The 25,499-nt window shown below is 41.8% G+C and overlaps 1 protein-coding gene across 2 annotated transcripts in view; it reads right to left on the reverse strand.

The window, feature by feature from the left end:
• Positions 1-25,499, reverse strand: part of kidins220a (kinase D-interacting substrate 220a) — a 45,741-nt gene that overhangs the window by 14,523 nt on the left and 5,719 nt on the right. For both annotated transcript variants that reach the window (XR_008323064.1, XM_053335088.1), the window contains exons 4-23: positions 25,093-25,191; positions 23,660-23,758; positions 23,166-23,264; positions 22,879-22,977; positions 21,690-21,887; positions 21,442-21,540; positions 21,032-21,130; positions 20,559-20,657; positions 20,203-20,380; positions 19,913-20,077; positions 19,538-19,717; positions 18,745-18,910; positions 18,494-18,645; positions 18,026-18,126; positions 17,094-17,279; positions 16,379-16,519; positions 15,144-15,381; positions 14,941-15,032; positions 11,674-11,818; positions 10,793-10,955 (exon numbers count right to left, since the gene is read on the reverse strand). Coding sequence is in view for 1 of the 2 variants with exons in the window: in XM_053335088.1 (XP_053191063.1) it covers positions 10,793-10,955; positions 11,674-11,818; positions 14,941-15,032; positions 15,144-15,381; positions 16,379-16,519; positions 17,094-17,279; positions 18,026-18,126; positions 18,494-18,645; positions 18,745-18,910; positions 19,538-19,717; positions 19,913-20,077; positions 20,203-20,380; positions 20,559-20,657; positions 21,032-21,130; positions 21,442-21,540; positions 21,690-21,887; positions 22,879-22,977; positions 23,166-23,264; positions 23,660-23,758; positions 25,093-25,191 (2,798 nt within the window). In the remaining variant the exon portion in view is untranslated. The remainder of the gene's footprint in view (positions 1-10,792; positions 10,956-11,673; positions 11,819-14,940; positions 15,033-15,143; positions 15,382-16,378; positions 16,520-17,093; positions 17,280-18,025; positions 18,127-18,493; positions 18,646-18,744; positions 18,911-19,537; positions 19,718-19,912; positions 20,078-20,202; positions 20,381-20,558; positions 20,658-21,031; positions 21,131-21,441; positions 21,541-21,689; positions 21,888-22,878; positions 22,978-23,165; positions 23,265-23,659; positions 23,759-25,092; positions 25,192-25,499) is intronic.

The raw sequence follows: 25,499 nt of genomic DNA on the forward strand, positions 1-25,499 counted from the left end.
TGCTATACAAAGAACACCCTCCAAAGACTTTCTAAGGAATCTTGAGTCTTTTTATAGGCTCATCTAACATAACTCAATGGTGTGTCCACACAATTTAGTCGTTCTGTGCCAAAAACTGAGAATGAACAACAAGCATGAATCTGAAAATCAAACTTACAGAGTTGTTGTGATCACTTTTGGCTTATTCAGGTTCATCTTTCATACATTTATTACAGCCTGAATAGTGATATGTTGCTAAAATAATAGTCATTTGATATTAATATAACAACTAATAATTACAACTAAAAAAGTTTAAGAAACCTCAGCTGTCCTTGGAAAATTCAGCCGAGTGTTACGGGATACATACAATTTCATCCTGCACAAGCATTGCTCAGCACACGCCATATCCAACAACAATGGCATCCAAGATATTAGCTACAGTTGTGCATATTTTGCTGATCTGCATGTTTGCTCTGGTGTGCTGTTGTACCATTGCAAACAGTAGCACAGACAGATGCAACGTCCAAAGACAAATAGGAGCTGATGAGCAGAACAAGTCAAGGGCATCTATCACAGAGTTTAACCCTGACAGATGGAAAAGAAGAAAGAAGAAAGAGGGAGAGAGTCAGGGGTCTTTTTCTGGCATTCCCAGCTGACTGGTCAGACACAGAGTAGAGCTCACACTTCAATACTGGCCTTGTCAGGTTATTGTTAGAGACCAGAGAGCACTGATCAATGAATGCATGGTGAGAATTACAGAAGTGTACAAAAGTGTGTTAGTGAAATTTAACCACTTCAAATGACATCCTTTGCAGCTAACTAATGATGAGTTGTTGGGCTTGGTGTTAAGCAATTGACACGAATCATATCAGACTTAGTCATCCTCACAGTGAACAGAAGAGAGACAAAATGAACAAAGCCTTTCTTATCAGCAATCAATCACCAAATGACAAGATGGATGCTTGAGTTGAAGCACCAAGAAAGCCGGCGTGCTACTTTCAAGCAGGCCGAGGAAGAGTGAGACAAAGGCCGTCAGGCATCCCAGCGGCCGTTCCTGCACAATGGGCTCATTGACAGGACCCAGCTTATAGCTGCAGCAGTACAGCCGCTTAGGCCCAACTACTCTCTGTGTGGCAAGGCCATTGGGAGCTTTCTGAGCTTATCCAAATGCCAATAGGTCCCAAAGCCGACTGGAGCATAGCCTTTCTTCTCCTCTCAACCTCCCACACGCTGCAGCTGACGGGAATGAGCAGAATTCATCTTTCTATCCCTTCCGTTCTCTCTTTGGGCACTGAAAGTATGAATGTACCACTTGACTTTGCTTTACAGCTGCCCTCTGTGCTTACAGATGACATGCGCACACAAAGAGGTGGTCTTGCTGCCAAACATTTCCATAAAGGGGCCCAAAGACAGAGAGATGCCTGCAGAACAGACAAACCCCTGTGCACACTGTGTTTGAGAAGCTCAAGAGTGTCAATGTCAGACTCTGTGAGACCAGTACAACAGTGTGTGGGTGAAGAAGTTAACCAGGCCCGGGTCCGGCACATTCCTCTCTTGGTCAGAGTCATGTCAGAGACGCTGGCAAAGAGTCTGCCAAGCGCGTGGATGAACCGAGCGAGGCCCTCTCTGGGAAAACAGTGGACAGCGGACAGACCAGCAAGCTGGCGCGTGGATTGAAGCATCAATGCTGAGAGAGGTTATTGTTACAGTGGAAGCTGCCAAAGCCTCCACTACCCCAAAGGCAGAGGAGGAGAGCAAAAATATGTTTTCACTTTAGATGACGCCATGTTCTTTGTCTCCTTAAAATCCAGACGCATTTTCTTGATTTAAATCAAATGCTTCAAGTAATGTGGACACCCTCTTTCTCTTCTTTCCTCTCTCACTCTAAATGTCTCTCTTCCTCGTTTCCTTGTCTTGGCACTGCCAACTGACGACTTTCCATATACATTCGTGGCAGAGTTTAGGCCAATAATTGAAACTCTCTAGTACTAAGTTGGACCTGTGCATCCCAAAGCAAACCACAGAGACAAGCAGGCTAATGGGAAACACACCAGGCTGATAAAAACTGAGCAGCTTCGGAGCGAGTGGCCTCTCGGTGAGATGGGCTCAGGACTCAGTGGTTCCCTGAAATGTTGATTAAACTCATGTGTAGCGCCGAAATGGAGCCTTCTTGTTCCAGACCCCAAAAACCTTAACTGAACCCTCGACTCAGGCCTCATTCTTGACAAATAGTAAAACACTAAACCTCAGCTTAGTGATTTATGTGCAGGAGAAGAGTTCGGAGCATCCTAGGGCCATGACAGAGTTCGTTCATTGTGACACTAATTGCACCACTGAGTTCATATCAGCGCATGTGGTCGTTTTATAGCTGTAATAGCCAGCTGATAGTCCGTATGATGCTGAGTTAAGTGGGGTGGAAGACAAATGTGCTCTTCTGCAGCTGATAACACATCTGGAATAAGTCTGTTATGAACTGAAGATCCATACAGTGAGTGATGAATGTGGCAAATAAAGCTGAGGATTCTCCGGCTGAACCAGTAATCCTCCGGTCAACTACAATGAGGGAGATGCATGCATCAGAAATAAGATGATAGACCGTCAGGACGATCAACGAGCATGTGAGCATGGGCAACAAAGAGAGCAAGACAAAGAGAAGGAGAAAGGAGAAATGTGTTGAAAAGCAGAACTGACTGGTAATCTTTTACAAAAACTTTCTCCACTCCAATTTGTATCTGAGTCAGAGGCAGCGAGGAAAAGCCTCTTCTGACTATTAAGAAATTTCTTTAGAACCTGTGCATCACTTGAGAAGACAAATCTGATAACTAAATCCTCAAACTATACAGTGGTTGGCAGCAGGATCATACGCTTTAAAAGCAAAGAATGGGGAAGAAAAGGACACTCATAATCCCTCCCAATATAGGCTGGATAGGCTAAATCTACAAATCGCCTTCTTTGGGCTTCCTCACTTGTCTCGTAGTTCTTTGGTATTTCGGGGTGGTTTCTGCACACGCCACTCTTAGACAAAAGGGTCTGACCTCCATTGACTTTTGAAGAGCCAGGATGTTAACATCAGTTAAGGGCCGGATGTGTGTGTGTGTGTGTGTGTATGTGTCTGTACATATCTCTATGTGACTATCAAGTGTGCCCGTGGCTCCCATGGTGGCTGAGTGGCGAATCTCACTGTCCACTTAAAGGTCAGTGCTGACCCTCTTTCAACCCTACATTGCTATTTATAATCACCCTCCCACCTTCCAGCGGTTCAAGCACAAAGAGACAGCAGAGAGGGAGAGATCAGCGATAATGCCCGACACCACAGAAATACCAAAGTATCTGGCAGATGTCTGCTTCTCTGGTCACTACTCCTTTCCCTCCATCTCAGTGTCACATTTAAATGCTAATCCAGCCCTTTTCGTCACTGATGAATGACTCTGTGACTAAAGAGCAGTGGCCAGTCAGAGGTGTAGCTGAGGCTTTTATTGCATTTGAAATGATTCTTTATGCTTTGTATGAAAAAGGAACAGAGCAGTTCTCTTGTTTCAGACCAATTAGACTAATCCCTCAACCTCGGCTTACAGGCAGAAATGAAAAGGGCTTTAAGGATTTTCTAACAAAGAATGCCTCATGACGTTCTTTCCGTCCTCACATGGTAGCCAACACACACACACACACACACTCAAATACACAATCTAAACTCATCTTTCACACACACACACACACACACACACACCTCCTCCTGTGTCACCTGCATACACTGGCTGCGGATGCCATGTTTTGGTTTTTTTTTGCATTTTAAGCAGCTCAGTGGGGGTTGAGTGGTGGTGGAGCTGGCTGTGGCTGATTCATGCCTTAGTCACCACCGCCAAACACCTGAGGGATGGAGGACGACAATGCAAGTCAGACCAACACACACAGACACACACACACAAACAGCCATGTGAGACCCAGGGGACATGTGCATGAATCTGTGTGTGTCCACCACCTGGACTATCTCACTTGGAGCAGCCGCGTCACCTGCGGTTTGGAATCCACCTGAGACGCGAAAACACTGATGGCAAACTCGTCTAGCAATAATCCTGTGGTTATCTGGGCTGACCCTCTACTGCATTTGTACACTTGATTCATTTACCTTGTTTTACCTCCTGAGACCAGACTCTCTTTCCATCTCTCTCTGTGTTAATGCCCTTTCTTATCTTTTTCTATCCCTTTTCCTTTCTCTATCTTTATCTCATCCGTACCACACTTTCTTTTTTGTCTCTCTCCGTCTTTATCTAACAGACAGTCAGGTGGTCCGTCAGCACACCGGTATGTAAACTCAATACGTCTATCCTATCAGGGATGGAGCCAGAACTCTAGTGAGACATAGGTGAATTCACACCGCAGCATTTACTAATTCACACACATTTTTTGGGCCCCTTGGCAAATGGCAGTGCAATGAGCGGTTGAATTACCAGTTTTACTCTGTCTTTCACTGAAATACCTCCTGAAGGGATTTACCGCGGGGACAATGGACTCCCTCAGAGGACACAGAGAGAGGGGAAAACCATTTATGAGCATTTACTGCGCATCTAGATTGTACAATGTGTCACGACTACAACGGGAAATCACATGAACAATAGGCCACGTGGGGAAAAAAATAAAGACTTTTCATTTGAGGGCAGGGAAAGTTTAGTATTCTTCATAAGAAAAGAATAGGATCTCTGGTTTTTTAAATTTTTTTGTGTGGCCAGATATTTAAGAGCGTATTAAAAGGATTCCACATAAAGGGAATCACCCGCATGAGCTTTGGAATGGCACTTTTATCCCAGAGCATAATTGCAACCAAATTACAATAATTGTGCCAATTAAAGTAATCCTGAATGAAGAGAGCGTCATCTTAATGTTTCAGTACTTGGGATAAGGGTCTCTCTAATTAAGACTGAATTGCCTGGCTACATATTCATTCAGAGTGTGATTAGAGGGGGGAAAAAAAGTTTTGAAGTGTCCAAGAAGTGCCTGGCTCTAGTCGCATCTCTGCAAGGGGGATTGTTTGGTAGATGAATGCAGGGTCAGGCCAACAAAACAAGAGGGAGGAGAGAATGAGGGAAAGACAGGAGTAGTTCATTTTTTTAATGTGACAGAAAGAGAGACAGCATGAAGTGCATCAAGATTCATGAGACAGTGACAGCGAGATGCCTACCAAACACTACAAACACTAAGGTAAGGTAGTTACCTGACAACTATTTCTTTGCTGCGTTCTGCTTCCTTCCTGTACTGTGTGTGTGTGTGTGTGTGTGTGTGTGTGTGTGTGTGTGTGTGTGTGTGTGTGTGTGTTTGTTGAACGCAGCCTGCATCTCAGGGTCTGATTAATTACACTGATTCTCAGAGGAGTTGGGGGTGACATATGTTCTTGCACTGGTGTGAGAGCTAGGTGTGTGTGTGAAAGTGTGTGTGTGTGTGTGTTATGCATGCAGCACACACACACACTTTCACACACACACACACACACACACACACACACACACACACAGGTTTTATGTGTGATTTGAGGTGAGTATGTGCATATGTTTAATCGCAAAAGCTTGTAGCGGCAAATAGTGTTTGCTTGTTTCGGTTATGACGTGCGTGCGTTTCACCACAACTCCTGCGTGTGTGTACATGTGTTCGAGTGTGACTGTAAGTGCATGCCGTGCGATAGTTTGTGTGTCTATATGTGTGGGTGTGTGTAATGAACAGAAGATTCAGGTGCAGCGCCAGAAACACACTCCTAAGTGCGGCGGGGGCATCCTGGCACAGACAGGGCACCAGATGTCAGAGCAGAGCAGGAACCTGCTCAGTGGACCAGTGACACTTTTTTTTTCTCCTAGAGCTGAAAACGGGATCTGTGCGTCCAGGAATAAACTCTCTGTGGGGCCAACTGAGTCCACCCCCATACATCATTAGGTCCAAATATGTTAACCCTTCAACTGAAACACACAACTATTTCCCATTCAAACAAATCACTGCTGACAAAAACTGATATTTAAATTTAAAGTGTGACTGATACTGTTAATGAACACCTATAGATTTCTTAAAATCATTTAACCCAAGTACCTCCTCAGTTGCTGTATCTCCCCCGTATGTACTATAAAATCTCAGCAGAGCTTTCTCTCATGTTTCTTTTCCTACAGTCTCCATCACTTGTTTAAATAAAGACTAACAAAGTAATAGCAGTGTAATGTCAGACCAGCATTTTCCTGCACAACTAGCACCACCACAGGACCACGGTTGTGAGACAAAAATAATGGAGGTGAGTAGACTCCCAAAAACACATTTAAGGTTACAGCTGTAGCTCTTCAAAAAAAAAAAAAAATACAGCACCTGAAGTCACTCCACATAAGAGTGTCTCCTAAATGGCTAAATATAATGTAACGACCCTGAACAACATCAAGGAAATAAAAATACAGAAGTGCATTAGCAGTGTTGGCGGACTGCTTTACAACAATAACCATGAAGTAGGAGAGAGCCAGGTTAGGTATGGTCATGAAGTCTGTAATGGCAGCTTAAACAAGGAAGAACTGACTCGTGAGAAGAGACGACGCTGAGAGGGAATAAATGATATAGTTGAAAATGACAGTCACAAGGCTGCAGGCTCCAAATTCAATTTGTGAGTGATCAAAAAAAAGGAAAAAAAAAAAGAAAAGGAAAACAGCATTGGAAACACGGATTTAGGGTTGTTAATTTGATGGCTACAAATATGTGGGTCGGTCCAAAACACTTTGTTTTGTTTTCTGTTCAATTTCCGTCAGTGTGCTGGGCAGGCCACGGCTCTGGCTTGCTGCTCGAGGTGTAATTTGTAGTTTTCCCTGCAGAACTAGTGAGACAAACATTTTAGTTACGCTCTTTGTGTGCATGTGTCTATGTATGTGACCATGTGTGTGCGTGCGTGTGTGTGTATAAGCGTGATTGCTTTGAGCCAATATCTTCGACAGACAGTGCCATCCTTGTTACGCAGTCCTTTCCCCCTGCTACCTTGCATTAGTCTGGGCAGCCCCCGGTCTTACCGTTAATGACAGAAATCGCTGAGGTTATTAACCGATTACACATTCTCCATCAGATTAGGAAGGCTGTACTGGCCCACTCCCGCTTCGGGAATTACAGCTGAACATTTTTCTTCACGCCGTGTCCTACAATGACACTTCACAGCCCTTCATGGACGCTTGTTATTGCCAGGCAAGTTGCTAAAAACAGCTTTTGAAAGCGTGTGTTTGTGCGAGATATGAGGGAAGGTGGGCGAGTATTTCTATTTTTTGTTTCTTTTCAAGGAGTTCAGTTACCTGCTGTAGAGAGTGGCTGTCATCTTCATCACATATTTTCCTATGGTTTAGTAGTGTATGGATTAATTTTTAGTTTTGATTTAGAAGGACAGGCAGGGCATAAAAAAACCTACAAACCTACATTTTATTTTTAGCTTTAAAATCATGGCAATAAAACAGAAAACATCCTCTTAGACCTAACATGTGTTATTCATCCATCAATTATCTACAAAACATAACTTCAGATCCTCTGTATACTGTAGCCTAGTGAGCTGTAGCCTTACAAAAAGAGGAGAGAAGAAGAGCATGCTGCCTTGTGACTGAGATGCAGGGCGACAGTTGACCTATAAGGGGCTGACTCACCCCCATGTTCACTTCACCACTAATATATTCACTTAGTAATGCTCAAGGGATGTGCAGTCCCACTGTGTAAAAATGGCTGAGCACAACAACTCGTGCACATGTATGAGTGTTAAAACAGACACGGAGCACAAACACAAGGTCTGAACTAAGCTTGTCTCGTGGTAAACAAAAAGATATCAACTATAAGATCTAATTGAACGGAAGCTACAAAATTAGGTGTGATGTGTATGAGTGTGTGCACTTGTGCTGTATATACAATAAAGGAAAGCAAGGAGAAGATATGATCCATTTCTCAAGAAGACAGACAGTCGGGAGAAGGGGCCTGAGGTTCTGAGAGGTCAGTCAAGTGCCTATCCATCGCTAAGGGAACAGACTGAATAACTCGTCCAGAATAAAAAAAGGGGACCTAAAGAGGCTCAGTTAGTAAGAAAAGGGAAGAAAAGAGCAGAGACAGAAAAAGATACACAGACTGGGGCCTGAGTCTTATCAGTGGAAGATTAGTGCGAGAGATAAGGCCTCTAGGCAAGGCGTTGTGTTTAGCCGGTTTGAGGCTTCCTGTCATCATCATTAAGGCCGCTTCTCCGACGGCCACTGAAGAACAGAGCAGCCATTTGGAAAGGAGGAAGATAAAGAAAGACAGGACCGTTGGTCAAAAACAAGATGACGGCTATATTAGGTGTAATGAGCAGTGTAAGCACAATCTCATGCTGTGGTAAAGGACCTTTCGTTGGATGTAGAAACACTGTAGAATTTTATGGCAGCCCTTTTATTAATAGCATATAATTATATCTCCCAGTTTTATTTTCCACAATGATTATGGTAGAAGTATGGATATTTTCTTTAGGGTGTCCGCTCTACTCAAACATAGTGTAGTGACATGCTTTTCCACTTAAACAGACAAGTATAAAACGCAGACATCGTCACATCCAGCAAAATAATTAAATTACACGCTTCTGACTATGATGCTTTTCATTTACTACCTTGTCCTCCCCTCATATTGCACTCTTTCCACGTAACAATTACACAAAAGAAAAAATGAAAGGTAATGCCTATTGTCCTTTGGAAACCAAACAGCAAAAATATAGTCTAATAAGGCAGCGCTTTACCGTGCAGTTGGGGGAGGGAGGTGGGGTTGTCTGCTGAATCTAGCTGGCTGACTGGCTGACACTAACTGTCTTTGACACTTCCCTGCCGCAGGAGTCGTAGGCGCTAGTGTATTGTGACAGAGTGCAACCTTTAAAGGCCAGCAAATGATGCACAACAGCGCCCAAACCCTGCGACTCAGCCTGTGTCAGTCTATCTCCTCCTGTCTGCGGTGAGCACGCCTAAAAGCATCCGTGACCACACACATACACTCATATACTGTACACACACCCAGTGACAATGCTTTTCCTTTGCTGCTCAACCAAAGATTAAGGTGTCTCTTGTTTTTTTTAAAAAGACATGTCCCTTCATGGAGTCCACACTTTAATAATCATCATTTGCCTCATGCATTATGATAAATTACTAAATCTGTCTATCAGATGCCAATTAGTGTGGCACTCACAGCCATTAGCAGTAACTGTGCAATAAAGGAAATCAAAATCCTCTACTGCCACCTGCTGGTCAAAGGTACTTACATCAGACATTCACAGACAACAAATAATCAATTATTTTATATAGTTTGATCTCATGAGGGAGGTCAGAACACAGGAGCAAAACTGGAGCAAAACTGAGGGAAGGAATGCACTTGAGAAATAAAGAAGGAAAGCATGCAAGTGTATGGAAGTCGTCTGTACATCTTAGAGATCAGGGCTTGTATTTCATCTCAACATCTCAAAATTCCTCCAAGGAAAGAGAGCGTGTCATTACTGTTTTATATCACTCATCAGATGCAAAATCTGATATTATATTATGTTTTCTGACAGCTGCAGTTTAGAGTATCAGACGAGGATAAAAGTCAAAATGTAGTCAATATCACTCATTCATCGTTTTACGTGTATAGGTAAATGACCTGAGTAACAATAATTAATAATTAATTAATATTAACATTCCATTTACATAGAAGACTGAATGTAAACATTGGCAGCCACTCATGTGGCTTAAAAATGTACATCTATATTTAACTTCAAATATTAGCTCAGGCAACAATCCTATCAGCCCTACCTATGCAAATAGTTTTACACTGCCTCTGACAGTGGCACATCTTGTATGCATGACTCAAACAACTAGGGCTGCAACTAACAATTATTTTGATAATCGATTAATCGGTCGATTATTTTTTCTATTAATCGATGAATCGGATAAAAAAAATAATTTTTTAAATTTCCACCCCTTCATTCATTATTTCAAATTGACAATGCAAAAAAGTGCTCAAATAACATGTTGCTGCTTGGACGTCCCTGAGTTGTTAAAGTAATATTAAATTATAAATAATACTTTAAACAAAACAATTAAATGTTAATGTCTGATAGCTTTAACAAAATATCATACACATGTGCTACACAAAAAGAGGTATTTTCTGTTGTTCAATGGACCTGAGCTGTTGGAACAATAAATAAAAGATAAATAATACAGAAAAATGAAAATTATAAAACTTTAAACAGGATTTGTTTCAACATTCAGTGGCGGCAGATACCGGCTCTGCTCAGCTGCGTCTGAACTGCTCCATGACACAGCAAGTAAGGCAGTAATCGCGCGCAATGAATCGATAATGAAATTTGTTGCCAACACTTTTAATAATCAATTTTATCGATTCGTTGTTGCAGCCCTACAAACAACAAGAATAAAGTGCACAAGTCTATAGTGGAGACAGAGGATAAACTGTCAGATTAGGGCTCCACCATGTTGGGCTCGCCTTTCAGCCCAGCAGGGAAAAGCCAGTTCACCTTGTCCCCATGACTGATCCTCAGCTTGGACCCTGACTTCTCCTCCGTCACCTCCTCTGCACCTGCTGCTGCTGCTGCTCCTTCCTCCTTTTAATAAGCTCTTTGTCATTTCAACAACTTTCCTCTTATGGAATATCTCTGCCTGAACGACATCTCCAGGTTAGGACACCTCAGGGGGTCTCATACATTTCAACAGAGACTGAAGTAATCTACTAAGTTAGAGTTGATTGAATGCTTTTACTCTTGGGCCTGAAGGTAGGACCAAAAATGAATCTCTCTGAGCATTGACAGCCAGTGGTGATGTGTGTGTACCTCTCATAGATGGTTTTGAGAGTGACTTGGTCAGACACTCCGTCAGTCTCTTCCAAAAAGAGGATGATCCATGACGTCCTGTAAGGCCACTCCTCTGTCAGGTTGATCCACGATGCCAGACGATCCCAGTTGAAGATGACGTGATTGGCTCGCAACAGACGACCTGTCACCAATAGCACAAAGGATTTTATAGGGCTTTAGTGGATGACTGGTCAACTCACTATCCCAAATCAACTTTCTCAGCATGCATCCACCTGTTTGGATTATTATTAGACAAAGTGATGGAACAAAGGAGGAGTGTCAGAGAGATGATGTTATTCAGTGTGATATTATTGTTGTAATATGACATATGTACACAATATCACACCCTTCATAGATTTCATATACCTACACCATATCTGACAAGAGTAACATGCTCTGGCTCAATGTCACACCCTAATCAGCTATAGAAGCTTGTCTCAACTGTTACACAAGCTGGTCAACATCAAACTCTTTGTTTGCTTGTGTCTTTTGTTTCTCAAACTGCTGATCTGGGTGGATCATTTTTAAGTCCTATCTGTCAGTCATGCCATTGATTTTATTAATTAATTTTTTCCTGCAAAAGTTCAGAAGTAAAATTTACTCTTATTTTTTCATTAAAATGCTTGGTTAACAGCCCCGCCTCTGCAACCATATGTTGTACTCTACTGTTCTAGGATAAAATCCCATCTGAGCTTTGCTTTTATGGTTCTTTGCTCCTCCATCTACAATAACATTTCTCTAACAGCTGACTAAAGTTTCAAAAGCAAAGCATTTAGGATGAATGAACCATCCAATCTCCTTAACAAAATGACTTGAATTAAGGTCTTTATGGACAGAGCAGGATGTGATTTATAGTTTACCTGTAATAGAAACGATATTCAGCAGCCTCCTCATGGTCTGTGGACTGATGTCACTGAACCAGTCCTCGGTCACCAGCAGCTTGGTCAGGTCGAAGGACATCTGTCTGGTGATGGTTCTCTGCATCTGGCGGCGCCGGTATGTGTCCTTCACAGACAAGGAGAGTATTGAAAAAAAGGTAGTTGAGACTCAAACTATCAGAAAACTGGAAATGTCTGGATGAATCATGTGTCTAGCAGGAGAAGAGGAAGAGAAGTGTTCATTGAAGAGAAAGGTTTTTAACTGGGGCTTGAAAATGGAGATGGAGGGGCAACCACGGAGGGATTGTGGGAGAGAGTTCCAGACCTTGGGGGCTGAAGGACCGGCCTACCAAGGTGGATAGTTTGGTGCGTGGGACTGTGAGGAGGTTGGAGGTGGAGGACCTGAGGGGCCGAGGGGGAGAGTAGGGTGACAGGAGTTCGCAGAGATATGTTGGAGTCAGGTTATGGAGGGCTTTGAAGGTGTATTTTATGCGTGACAGTACCGGTAGCCAGTGCAGTTGGGAGAGGATGGGGGTGATATGGGCCGTGTGTGAGGTATGAGTAAGGATTCTGGCTGCTGAGTTCTAGATGTATTATAGGTTTTGCCGGGAGTCCAGTAAAAAGGGAATTGCGGTTATCAATGTGTGACATGATGAATGAATGAACCAGAGTCTGAGCATCTGAGTTTGAGATGAATGGGCGGAAGCGTGGAATGTTGCGGAGGTGGAAGAAGGATGTCTTTGTGATGGATTTAATATGATGATCAAAGGACAGAGTGGAGTCAAACAGGATGCCGAGATTTCTGACTGCTGATGCGGGGGTGAGGGATAGGTTGCCGATGTGTAGAGTGGATGGTCATTTCAATGCATCATCCAATTATTGCACAATTATTACTTAAAAACATGAAAGGGCCAGAATTTGATGGGAAAAAGGGAGCATAGCAATTATCTACAGACACAGGAGTCATAAAAGTCATATTGTGTATCAAACAGGGAAGAACCCTAAAGATAATTTGCAATGACATGTGAAACAATGGCTCAACTTTTCTCCTGACCCCGGCAGGGATTTGAGAGCTTTTACATCATCACTGATCCAAGCTGTGCATCATGAGACAGGAGAGAAGGCGTTTCAGGGTCACCATGTGATCTCGGGCCATGTCATCGTAAAACTTTAAGCGTAAATTGACTGACAGATGCATGGCTAGGCCTCATTTTCTCATATTCTTGACTTCCTGTGCAATCATACTTAGAGCATTGACAGCCAAATTATACGTTTATGGGACTATTTTCCTTTTATTCAAAATTAAATCATGATACATTAGCATATCAGTGATAGTACAACTTTCTGAAACATAAAGAAGTTCTTGACTGCTTATTGAGTTGAGAGGTTATTAAAATAATTCTGCAACTTAAGCCAGTGAATGAGGTGTGAGTGAATCTAATTAGACACTTTTAAAAAAATCACACTCTTCCTCTGTCTTCCTTCCACATCATATCTTCATGACTAAAACATATGATTCTTTGTGACTGGAAGGGGGAAAAAAGTCAAAGAAGCAATGTCCAAAGCAGAGCAGTCATGATACACAGGCTAGCTATTGACACAGATCTACCGGAGAACATCTGTGATGATATCAGACAGCTGCCATGGTCATGAGCCAAGGCGAGGCTTTTGGTTGACTTTGAAGTCGTAACGCCGGTCTCATGACCTCTTTCTCAGAGAGATGAAACATATGGCCACCACTCAGTCAGGGCTGAAAACGTCTATCATACAGATAGATTTTCAATATACATACAGTGTATTCACTTTTCCAGCAGTGACACAGCTTTATTGGTTAGCTTTGGTAACACTTTTCAATGATTTATTTGAAAGCGTAATTGCTGGTTATAAAATGGTAATATTTTGAAAGATTGTTTCTTTTCTTTTTCTTTTTTTCTAGATTTTTTTTATTTTACAGAAATATTGAATGCTGAGTTCCAAGTAATAATTAGTTTCCCTATAAGGGTAATTCATTTAATTCCAGTAAATGGAAATAAGATGGTAGAGATACACATAATGTCATCCACAACTTGAGAAGCCACATGAAAACAGAGAGCCACTAATTCACTTTCCCCCCCTGCCCTCATTTTAATCTGCACTTGTAGAAAGAGGGCCCTCCTGCCAAGAGCTAGCTAGCGGTGGAGGGCAAATAAAAAGAGCATGCCGCCCCATAATAAAAGGGCCAACACCATTAATTGAGGGTACTAGATAAATCTGAGGTACAAACAAATGTCAAACAAACAAACAAGAGAGGGAGGCGGGAAGGGAGGAGGAAGAGGAGGGGGGTAGTGGTAAGGTCTCGCAGGAGGGAGGACGGCATCAGCGACAGCAGCAGAGTCACTTAGCCTCCTGCCAGCAGACCTGGTGCCAGTGTTTTGTCACAGGGACCCACTGCTGCTAGGCCTTGTCATTAGGCTGTGGCAACACAGCAGGAAGGATAAACAGCCATTACATCAATTACACTAGGAACCTTGGCTGCGCACCGAGCACCTCTCTCTTTCGGTCTCTGTGTGTCTCCTTCTGTCCTCTGGCCTCTGCACTGCCTGCCAACACCACGCCTGCACTGAACATCCCCTTTAGGGAGGAGGAGGCCGAAATGAGAGAGCAGTGAGGGTTTCTAAGACAGCATCTCCCACCCTCTGCAGGCTGCATGTCTGTACACCATTCTCAGTTTCCTATTAAAGTTGTGGTGAACTAGAAGCATTTTCATTTTGTTTGATTGATGTCAAGTTATCAATTTCATATTCATTTTCAGCTATTAAATATTTCTGGATTAACATGAGTAGGGAAAACATATTTATTTGATCTCAATCTATAAACACAACAACTATCTCAATTTTAATTTAGTACAAAAGCATCTCTGAACTTTGTTATTATTATTATTGGTTGTGGTGGGCTTGGGTGGGGTGTGAACAATTTATATTTAGGGTGACAAGCAAAACATACTACACATATTAATTTTGTTACATCTAAATTGGACAAACTACATTCCAACTGTGAATGCCAAATATGACTCATACTGTACTCCCTGCCATCAAAGGAGGGAAAATCTCTCTTTAAAGCCCCTCTTGAGGTTTCTCCCATTTTTTCCTTGATGTGCAAAGGCTTTCAGGGTCTTAAATCATTGTTGATATGGGCCTATAAACCCTTAAAAACAAGAGATTGTACATGATATTGGACAATAAAAATAAACTTGATTTGAATAACTATTACCCTGCGGTTGAGGGCGCTCTTGCTGCCAAACTTGGCCTGATCCTGGCCCAAGCTAGTCTGAGACATCTTCCTGTCTAAGTCTTCATGCCATCCTGGAGAGAAGGAGAGAGAGGAAGAACATAAAGGCATATAGAATAACATCAATGCACCAAAAACACTATGAAAACCTTCTTGTATCAAAAAGTATTGTAATAGTCCTTTACCCTCAGCAGGCAATGCGTCTCCATTGGTGGGGGCTGCTGTGCAGAGCTTCTTGGCTGTACTGAGGCCTGTGCTGTTGAGGAATACCGGCAGGTGGACTATGTTTCTCATGTAGTCATGGCCGTTGATGTTGGAGTCTCTTAGCACACTGTTAAGATTCTGGTTGATAGCTTTAATGATAATGTGCGGGTCACTCGCAAAGATGGAGATAAATGGACCTTTGGAGAAGAGTACTCTCACCTGGCAGGAGAAGAGTATCAGAAAATAATACATTAAGTGTGTGCCATTTTTGCCATCAGTTCATTAAATTAAATTAAACAGTGGACACTGGAGCACTGTAGTGTGCGAGCTGTTTGTTTACTTCATGATTTGCTCACATTCAACTCAGCACCTGCCCTCCTTGGTTTGGATGTGCATGCATACTCCATTTGTTTACAATCTAATCAACAGCATGACATCTAGCAGCAACACTCAGCTGTAGAACTTAATGACTCCTGTGAGAGCTGACTGTCCGCAGCACATGGTGTTGGGGATTTCCACTCTGCTAACTAAGGGACATTGTCCAAATGTCACAGGACATTGATTTGTGTTACATGCATACATGGCTTGTTAACCCCTGGCCAGCACCCTCCAGCTCGCCCCACAGGATGATGAACTTCTATCTCTGCAGCAGCTGTCAACACTATCACATGATGTCTGCATGTTTGCACATTAACTGGTAGGAAAAGTACACAGACTAGATTCAAAAATGATTCAATTTGGTAATTTGTGTAACCTACGAACATTATTTCAGAGTGTTGTATTTGGATTTCTTTGAACAGAAGATGGTTTCAGAGTGACTGGGAGGTGCTTGCAGAGATGAGAAGATTACATTAGCACACAGGAGGTTGCCATCTACTCAGGGATTACTTCACCAAATAATAACATTTGGCTTAAGGAAATTCTATTACAGCAGCTGGGAGGAAGAATCTAAACTTGGAGGCGAGCTGAGGCAGCTGTGAACACCAGGGTTGCCACACACCACATGAGATGTGTGGGCTCTGTGTGCACAGGTGAAAGACCCACTGAAAGTTAAGGGCGCGTGGCAGCTGCTCTACAACAGTTTGACTCATGGAAATAAATCTGCCTGAGTGACAGATGTTGGAAAATTAAATTGTTTCATATTATCTTGTTATCCGTCAAGAGAGAGCTGCGCTCATTATTTATGTGCCCTGCAGAAATGCAAGTGCAAACACACCGTGTCCAGCATCTGTAGAACTTTGTCCTGTTCACAGGCGTCCAGCCCGTCAATGATGACGGTCATTCGTGTCTGGTTCTGGGTGAAGCCATCGATGGTCTTCGCCATCTTTGACATGAGCTCCACCTCATGTTTCAGAACCTGATATGAGACAGGGAAAAATGTCATGCCTTGAAACAATTTTTACAATGAAAAGACACTGTCACTATAAAACGTATCTCTTTAATATAATGGTTATACTGTTTAAGCAACTTTAAAGGACCAGTGTGTAGAATTTAGTGGCTTCTAGCAGTGAACTTGCAGATGGCATCCAACTGAATATCTCTCCCTCCTCCCCTTCCAAGCATGTAGGAGAACCTACAGGGGCCACTAAACTTGAAAAAACGTGAAAGGGTTTGTCCACTCTGGGCTACTGTAGAAAAATATGGCGGTGCAACATTGCGGGCTCTATGGAAGAGGACCTACTCCATATGTACTATTAATGGGCTCATTCTAAGGTGAAAATTACACATTGCACTTTTAAGTGCTACATGTGTGTTTAATGCTAATGACAGATCTTTCTGGCACAAGCTTGATACAGCATATAAAATCAAACTTCTTAAAAAAACATACAACTTCATAAGCATAAGCATAAGCAATCCACCTAAAACATGACACCAGGATGCCTCGGGATTTTTATCCATCCTGGATGTGGTTCAAAGTACATTTATTTTACCTTCATAAATCCTTCACTCTTGAGTTTGTGCAAGTTGTTGGCAGCACTATGGAGGCGCTTCCTCTGGGAGTTGAGAACGGAGTCAGCAACTTGCCACCAAGTTCTAACGTTGAGCAGTAAGGCCAGGCCCACCACACTGGCCATGGCTATTAGCACTGCATTCACTGTCAGGTTCTTAGGGTTCACCTGAGGAATTAACAGAGTTATTATCATCAGTATCAGTATCATTATTATTATTATTATTGTTATTATTATTTTGTGTCAGGAAATAGTTCCCATAGTTCCCAGGGAAAGTCCCCATCCCCCGGAGTCACATTTGTCCTCATATGAAGTCACATTACCCTCTTTTTTTTTTTTTTTTTTAATTGAATTTTATGGTGCAATACAAGTGTTCACCAACAAAACATACAAACAGACTAACATAAGACACAGCACAGGACAGCGGGGAACAACACTTGAACAGGACCGAAACAAGAGGAGAAACAAACAGTAAGTATTTGTGGAGAGAGAAAACACAGAAATAAGACAAGAATAAAGCATGAAAATAAATTAAAAATAAATTAATAAATTAATTAAATTATATTAAATATTTATATTTTCCTTCCCATCTAAAGAGAGAAGGGGTAGGCCCCGCCAACCGCGCCCCCAGCCACCCCACAGGGGCCCAGGCCGCCAGGCGAGGAGCCACCCCTCTTACCCTCTTTAATCTTTCCCACTATCTAATTAAAACAACTAGAAAGAAAAATAATTAAGACACTATGCTAGTTATGGGAGGCTTGCATCAGTAAAAACACGTTTTATTATTATAAATAAACAAAACGCAACACTTAAAAGTCTTTATGTAATAACTTAACATGACATATTAATTACATTCATATATTATGTTTTCTATAAAATGTGTGTGTTAAACATTTTTCATAGCTTCAACCCACCTTAAAGATAGCCAGCAGGGCCATACCAGTGATCAGGCAGCCCAGCGTCAAGGCAAACAGGACGAAGGAGGGAACACAACATGTTTTCTTCCACTTCTTACCTAGAGTATGGGAGGCAGAGGGTAATGTGAGGGAGATGTAAAAATTAGCTAAATTAGCTAAACAATTTTTTTCTATTAGGCTTTCTGCTCATTAACCACATCCTTAACAGCCTTGTATTGCATTGATGCATGTAAATATAGAAGAAATATAATTAAGAGGCCTACTTAGCTGCTATTAAACAAGAATGCATTTTACTAATTTCACTGTCATCAAACCAGCTCAATACCACTATAAAATATTCACATTTATTAGACGCCCAATAATTATGTAAGATGGTATCTCAATAACAGATCTAAGTGTTACTGTATGTGCTGGCTGAAATTTCGTTATATGACTGACAACTAAAGCCAAGAATAGTGAGGTCACCTTGAATCTCATCGTTCTTGAAAACCCTGAACAGCCTGGTGGCCATGAAGCCAAACTCCCTCTCACAGGCATCTGAGAGCGTGGCAATCATCTCTGCCATGGACGTCTCCCCTCCAACGCTGGATAGACGATTATAATCCGTGAACAAGAACCTGAGTGAAATGTGGGAAAGAGAGAAAGAGTCAGGAAACCGATGCTTTCTCACACTACCTGGAGAACTTTTTTTATTTCTGTATGTGCATTATTGTCACCTGACGGGCAGTGCGCGGGTGGTTTGCTCGGGAAGTTCAGGGGGGTTGACAAACATCAGTTTGAGCAGGAGCTCCAGGTAGCCAACTTGACGGGCCAGACGGGTGCTGATGACCCATGCCCAGTTCCAGCTCTCCCTCTCACGCCGGCTTCCAAAGTACACCAACACTGGAAAAAGGAAAGGAGGTGGTCAACTGCTTAGAAAGCTAAAAAAATTCATTCATGTTGTTATTTTCAGCTCTTTGATTGTATGTTTAAGTTCTCTTCAGCAGCAAATGTTTCAGTTGAGAAGCCTGAGTCATCATCATTGGTTTTGGTTGTATAATGGCTCCCTCTAGTGAGCCATGCAGGTTCAAGTATCTTGTAGAAAATATTCACTTTTTTTTGCTAACCTTTTTCAATATTTGTTTTCTTAATGGTCTGAGGATGATTTTAGGTACCACTGCTCTGTCTTAGGTTTGTTTAGGTTTGATACCGAGGGTCACCTGATAAGCAGATATGACTACAGGAAATGTTCACTCATATCTTATTGATATTTGTTTTTTATTTCGAAAAAACTAAATTATCAACACACACACACAATTATTTGAAGGTCCTGACCCTCTTTTACAACGTACTTCAGAAATATGGCATATTGAAATTCAAAGTTCGAGCTGAGTTTCAGCCCAAAGATTGAGCCTGTTGCTAAACTAAACCTTCACTCTGAACATCTTGTGGAGCAGGTCAAACAAGAGCAGAGTCTTTCCCAAGTCATCTGTTAAAAATGATCTGTCACAAGTCTGTCTACTGTCTTACCAAAGAAGATGTAGAGCAAGGCGAGGAGGCTGAGGGAGACAGCGATTGCCAGCTTGGGATCAACAGTAAAGCCCAGGACCACAGCCACTGAGCCGCATAGCAGCAAGGTGAGGAAGACCACCAGCCAGGAGAACTGGAACAACGGCTCTATCTGCTGGCCCGCAAATGTTTTCATCTCATCTGATGGACATGAGGGATGAGGGGGGAGAAGAGAAAATCTGATATTTCAAGCCTCGAATTGTATTTAACATCATAACTTTGAAGAAAAGGATTGAATAAACTAAGAGGAAATAAGTGTTCAAAAAGCAAAGTTCCACAATTCTGTACTTTTCCACCTTGTATAGGAAAAGTTTCTAAAGCTGTGGGGTAACTCACCCTCCAGCTTCTTAAGAAGGAAAGATTTGCCGCTGCCCCACTGAGCGTACAGACCAACACAGATGGGTGGCTGCATGGTGGGCTCGCTCAGGATGTCTGCAAGAGCACTGCTATACAGGTCATAACCCAACATGTCCCCATCTGACTCAGAGGGGGAAAGATGCTCTGAAAGAGAGAGGGATGAGATGGGAGAAGAGGAAAAAGATTAAGGACTTGAAGTAGTAACATTTATCCTGATTCCTCAACAACAAGTCTATGAGCTACACTCTGAATGAGAAATTGGGTCTTACTGGCTCCAAATATCTGTGTGAGGATGCTTTTCTGGTGGGTACAGTCTATGTTGTATGGTGTCTCTCCAGCCTTGTTTGGGCGGTACAGCAGGCGGCCATCTTTGGGGTTCCTCAACAGCAACTCGGCTAGCTTTCGGCTCCTCCCTCTGATGGCAATGTGTAGCGGAGTGTCACCTTTCTATGTGGAAAAAACAACAACACAGAAATGATTAGTTGCTTGCTTTAAACCAAAATTAATGATATCATTATCCCACTGATCTAAAAGATAAAGATATTGGCCTCAACTGCAGAAATCATACAAAGATACTAAGTTATCATGGCGAGGGTTTTCTGTATGTTATTTGAAAGTGACTTACCTTGTCCACAGCAGACACTTTGGCCCCTTTATCCAGCAGCAGCTCCACTATCTCTATGTTCCTCATTTTTGTGGCTTTGATAAGTGGGGTCTCTCCCTCCTACAATACAAACATACACAACATATCATCATTTCTATTCTTACATTTATTGGACCTCTATATTTACAATTAATTATCATGGCACAAGTGAAAAAAGGAGAGCACTGCCTATATACAATTAAAAGTTGTAAGACAAATTATAAGACAAATTATCAGAAGTTGTGTATCTGCATTTTTGGTCAACAGTAATTTTATGTATTTTTCAGAAACAGCAGTAAAACAGCAGAGGCCCAAATTTCTGTTGTTGATATTTTAATGTAATTATTGTTTATGTAACACATAAATACATATTTTTTAAATGTATGAGATACATAACTGAGAAACATGATACTTTAGAAGAAATTAAGAAGAAATCCAAATGACTGGTTTCATACCTTGGTGCAGCTCTCAGTATCAGGGTTACACTGCAGGATGTCCCTCACCATGGTAGCATTGCCTTTCTCCACAGCCCAGTAGAGGGCAGTCTTTCCATCCTGATGTGGAAAGGCAACAACAAGGCAAATACAACCTGAGCTTTATCTTTGAAAAAATAAACTGTTCCAGAAATACAAAAAGGCATATGGACAAATACTGAAATAGCATAGCTGTGAATGTAGGATATCTTTCTGTTTGATTGTGTTAAAACAATATCTGTGTAAATGTTACCCATAGATTACCAAAAACTACAGAGCCAAATAAACAGTATTGAGTTGCAGTGCAACAGTGAATAATAAACATAAGAAGGTCTCCTGCTGGCTTTTAAACATCAATAACACAGCAAAGATAGTGGGAGAGGAGCTCCTACCTGGCCCCTGACGTCAATATCAGCATATTTGTTTAGCAGAGCTCGGACTATCTCCACATGACCTCCTCTCACTGCTCCAATCAGCATTGTCTCCCCAGTCTGGAGGAGACAACAAAAGAGAGGCAGAAGGGAAAACAGGGGGAGATGGGTACTGTGTTTAATTCACATTGTATTTCATATCAACCTCTTTACAGCATCTTGTTAGTGTCAAACAGCAGGCTGCCAATGCTGCAGCGGGGAGGCCTCACCCTGTCTGGAACATTGACATAAGTGCCAGCATCCAGGAGGTCCTGTACAATCTCTGTGTGTCCCTCCTTGGCAGCGATGGCCAGGGCTGTGTTGCCATCCTTGTCTGTCATGTTGACGTTCGGGTTCCTCTTCAGCAGCTCCTTGACAACTTTTGTGTAGCCACCTTTCACCGCCACGATCAGAGCTGTCATTGAGTTCTGAAACGATAAAGGAAGAAGACATTTAAATTTGCACATTTGAAGCTCCATAACATTTCAATATTCAAGATGTCATTCTCCACTTGCCTGGGTGTTTTTCAATCATTTTAGATAATTTCAGCAGCTCTAGATGAAACTACAATCTTAATTACAACTTATTACTGACATCTCATTTAACAAGCCCAATAATTCATGTTGTTCTAGGCACTAGAGTCTCTTAATCACATGTAAAGTAATTGCTCTGCGACATTAGCTACAACAGTTTGATCTGATTATTGATGCTACATATCAAACTATCACATTATTCAGTGTGTGTCAGCACAGATGTAACATGACTCGAAGGAGCACAGATGCACTGCGTCATAGATGCAATCAATTATTTAATATTGCTGTTTACTAACGCGCTGGCGGTGCTTGGCAGCATTAAATCTTGATTGTGTGAAAACTAAACTGGCGAGAACAGGCAGCTTCACATGTCGTGGCACCCACAATGAACCGAGAACCCAATTTGACTTGCTGATCTGTTAAGGTACCCGTTCAGACTGCCAAATAAAATATTTAAACTGTTTAGGAAACACTGCCAAATATAATACATGTCAAATGATAGTGGGTACACAGCCTTATAGAGGACATATGAGTTTTCACAACAGACAGATCATATGTATCAACACTAAAATGAACAATTTTCTATGTTAACTTTCAAAATGCATTTCTTAACTTATCCAGAAATATATTGGAACCCTGAAAATAACACCAACAACTATAATCTAGATTGTGACCACGCTTCTCAATACTGTTTAATTATTTTATTGCTAAAAGCATTTTAAACACCATTGTTTTGACTATGAATAACATTTTCAAAACAATCTACAGGCCATGTAACAGCAACAGAGCATGTGCAGTGTGTTAAAAGGCCACATCATAATAGTGTATAATAGTGGTGGATATCGACTGACTGTAACCATTCACAGGATATCTATAATCAACTTACTGCTCCTTCCTGGTCCACATCAGCTCCATTGGCTAGAAGGTGCATCACACTTTCATAGTGACCTTTTCTGGATGCCCAGATCAGAGGAGTGGTTCCATACTGCAAAGAAAGGGCATAATGAAACAATGAAAGAGTGAATGAAACAAGGGTGGAAACAACAAAGGGACACAAATAATTATAAAAGAGGGATTACAGATAAACGAAGAGAGTAGAGGGACATGAAGGAAGCAAGGATTGGAGGGTGCATGTGGACCATCTTTAATGAACATCTGTCAGTATGTGTTTACCTTATCTGAGCAGTTGACCTTGGCGCCGTGCTGCAGCAGGAGATGGACAATCTCAGCGTGGCCTCGTCCTGCTGCCCAGATAATGGGGTAGACGCTGTACTGTTGGGACAGCAGAGAGCGGGGGTGAAGTCATGCTAACAATAACTAATGATCAGTGTCAGGACTGCCGTTAAACTAATACTTTGAGCCACTTTACCTGGAAGAAACAGCAGATCATGGGGTAGGTATTGAATAGTAGAGGTGAAGCACAGGGTTGTGGGTGTGTTCACATATTTTTATACTCTGAAGTTGTTTACTGATATTTGAAACTAGGGCTTGTATTACAGCTAAAACATTGAGATATATTTAAATGAAGCAATCAGAATAAAAGACATCATAAACAGACCCATTCAGAGACTGTTTTCAGAGACTACAAAGAATAAGGAATATCAGATACCAATGATAGCATCATTAAGGGGGAAGAAAAAGAAATACAGTGTGTCCAGTCTTAGTACCTGGCCAGTGATATTAGGGTTAGCTCCTTTTTCCAAGAGCATCTGCGCCACATCTGTACGACCTTTGTAAGCTGCCCACATGAGAGCAGTCCAGCCTCCCTGCATAGAAAACACACAAAAAACATAACTGATTTATAGAAAAAAAAAATACAGACAAAGAGTAGACAGGAAAAGAAAGGGAACAAGTCACTTCAAAAATGGTATGTATATATAACCATAAATATAGCTTTATTCCAATTTATTTAAAAGCAACAACAGTTTCAGTCACTCCAGAACAGATGAACTTTATCAGATTTTTGTGGTAGGAAAATGTGCTATTTACAGCTGGTGTGACATACTTTCCAGTGCGTGAACAATATCACACTGCGGTTTATTATAATCCCACTGTGATGACTAGCTGTGATCTGTCCTGTTCAGTTTCGACTCACCCCGCACCACAATGACTCAGCTGATGTCCTGATTCACTTCCATAAAGTCATAAAGGCCAAGAACTTCAAATCAACACAACACGTCTACATGCATGATAAAATACTGAAGGGAATACAAGTGTGTAAAGTGCCAACATTTATAATCCTTTTCACTATTTAACATTGGTTAGTGCTCGTCAGGAATGCATTTGTAGCATTTCTGGCTGCTGGGAAATGCACATTGCCTCTCTCGAGCGTCTACATCACAAAAATATCCATCACGTTCAGCCTCAGATAATAAACACGCGTATCTCATTTACATATTGCCAATAGCCAACTCATAAATATACATAACAGCTGCTACTTTTACGCTTGCAGACGACTGTCTGTCTCTGACAGGTCTGCATCTGATGAGCAAATCACATCACTGCCCCATGTGGAGAAAAACCAGAGCTCAGTAAATGGGATTACTACTAGAGAGGAGGAGAGAGGATACAATTGGTAATTTAATTTTATGTCCATTGCAAGACTAATGGATTCAACCAGCACTCTACTGAGGACAGAACATGTATGTACATAAAATCAAGACATCATAACTTCATTATTTTCTAAATTGTGTAAAGTCTCCAGCGTCAGCATAGAGCCTGAGAACGAGCGGTTTTGGGTATATTTAAAGGATCAGCATGGTGTCCTGTTGTCTCTTGTTGTGTAGCAATCACTTCTTTTTCTTAAACATACTGCTGAGTCATTTTAGCACTGAGGATACATTACTATCGCCAGCTTTTACTCCACCCTACCAACCAACAGTATACAACCTATTAGTATACTGTATATGTTACATTGATATATGGAGAACATGATTTTATATTAATATGTTATATAAAGTTATGTAACAATTAATTTTTCAGATATAAAGCAGACACAAAATGCTTTCAGCAGATCTTAAAATAACTTTGTTGTAACTCTTTGGGCTGAATCTTCCTCCTCACCACACCGCTTTTTTTGTCTTTGTCTAGAGATCCTCACCATGTCTCGGTGTTCCAGGTTGGCATTGTTTTCCAGCAGTTCCCTCACCACCTCGATGTGGCCCTCCTTAGCTGCTGAGATCAACGCCGTCCAGCAGTCCTGTGCACAGAAACAACCTGTTATCGTGAGAACTCTCATCATACTCCGATTCTAGTTCAAAGAGCGGCTGTTCGAGCTTCCTCTGGTACAGCTCGGGAACGGTCAAAGCACTGAACCTACCAGCTGGTCGTACCAGGTGCTCATGGGAACAGGGTACCAGGAGGGAACAGACAGAAGAGTCAAGAGAGTAGCGTGTGAGAGACAGGAGCGACTCTTTGCCTTTCTTCTTAGTCAAAAGTGAGCGTAAGTTTGAGCGAGCTGTGTGTAATAGCAGGGTATGTGTACGTGAGTTAATGTTAATGAGAGGT

Source organism: Scomber japonicus, chromosome 16 (genome assembly GCF_027409825.1).
Source record: "Scomber japonicus isolate fScoJap1 chromosome 16, fScoJap1.pri, whole genome shotgun sequence".
NCBI classification, from domain to species: domain Eukaryota; kingdom Metazoa; phylum Chordata; class Actinopteri; order Scombriformes; family Scombridae; genus Scomber; species Scomber japonicus.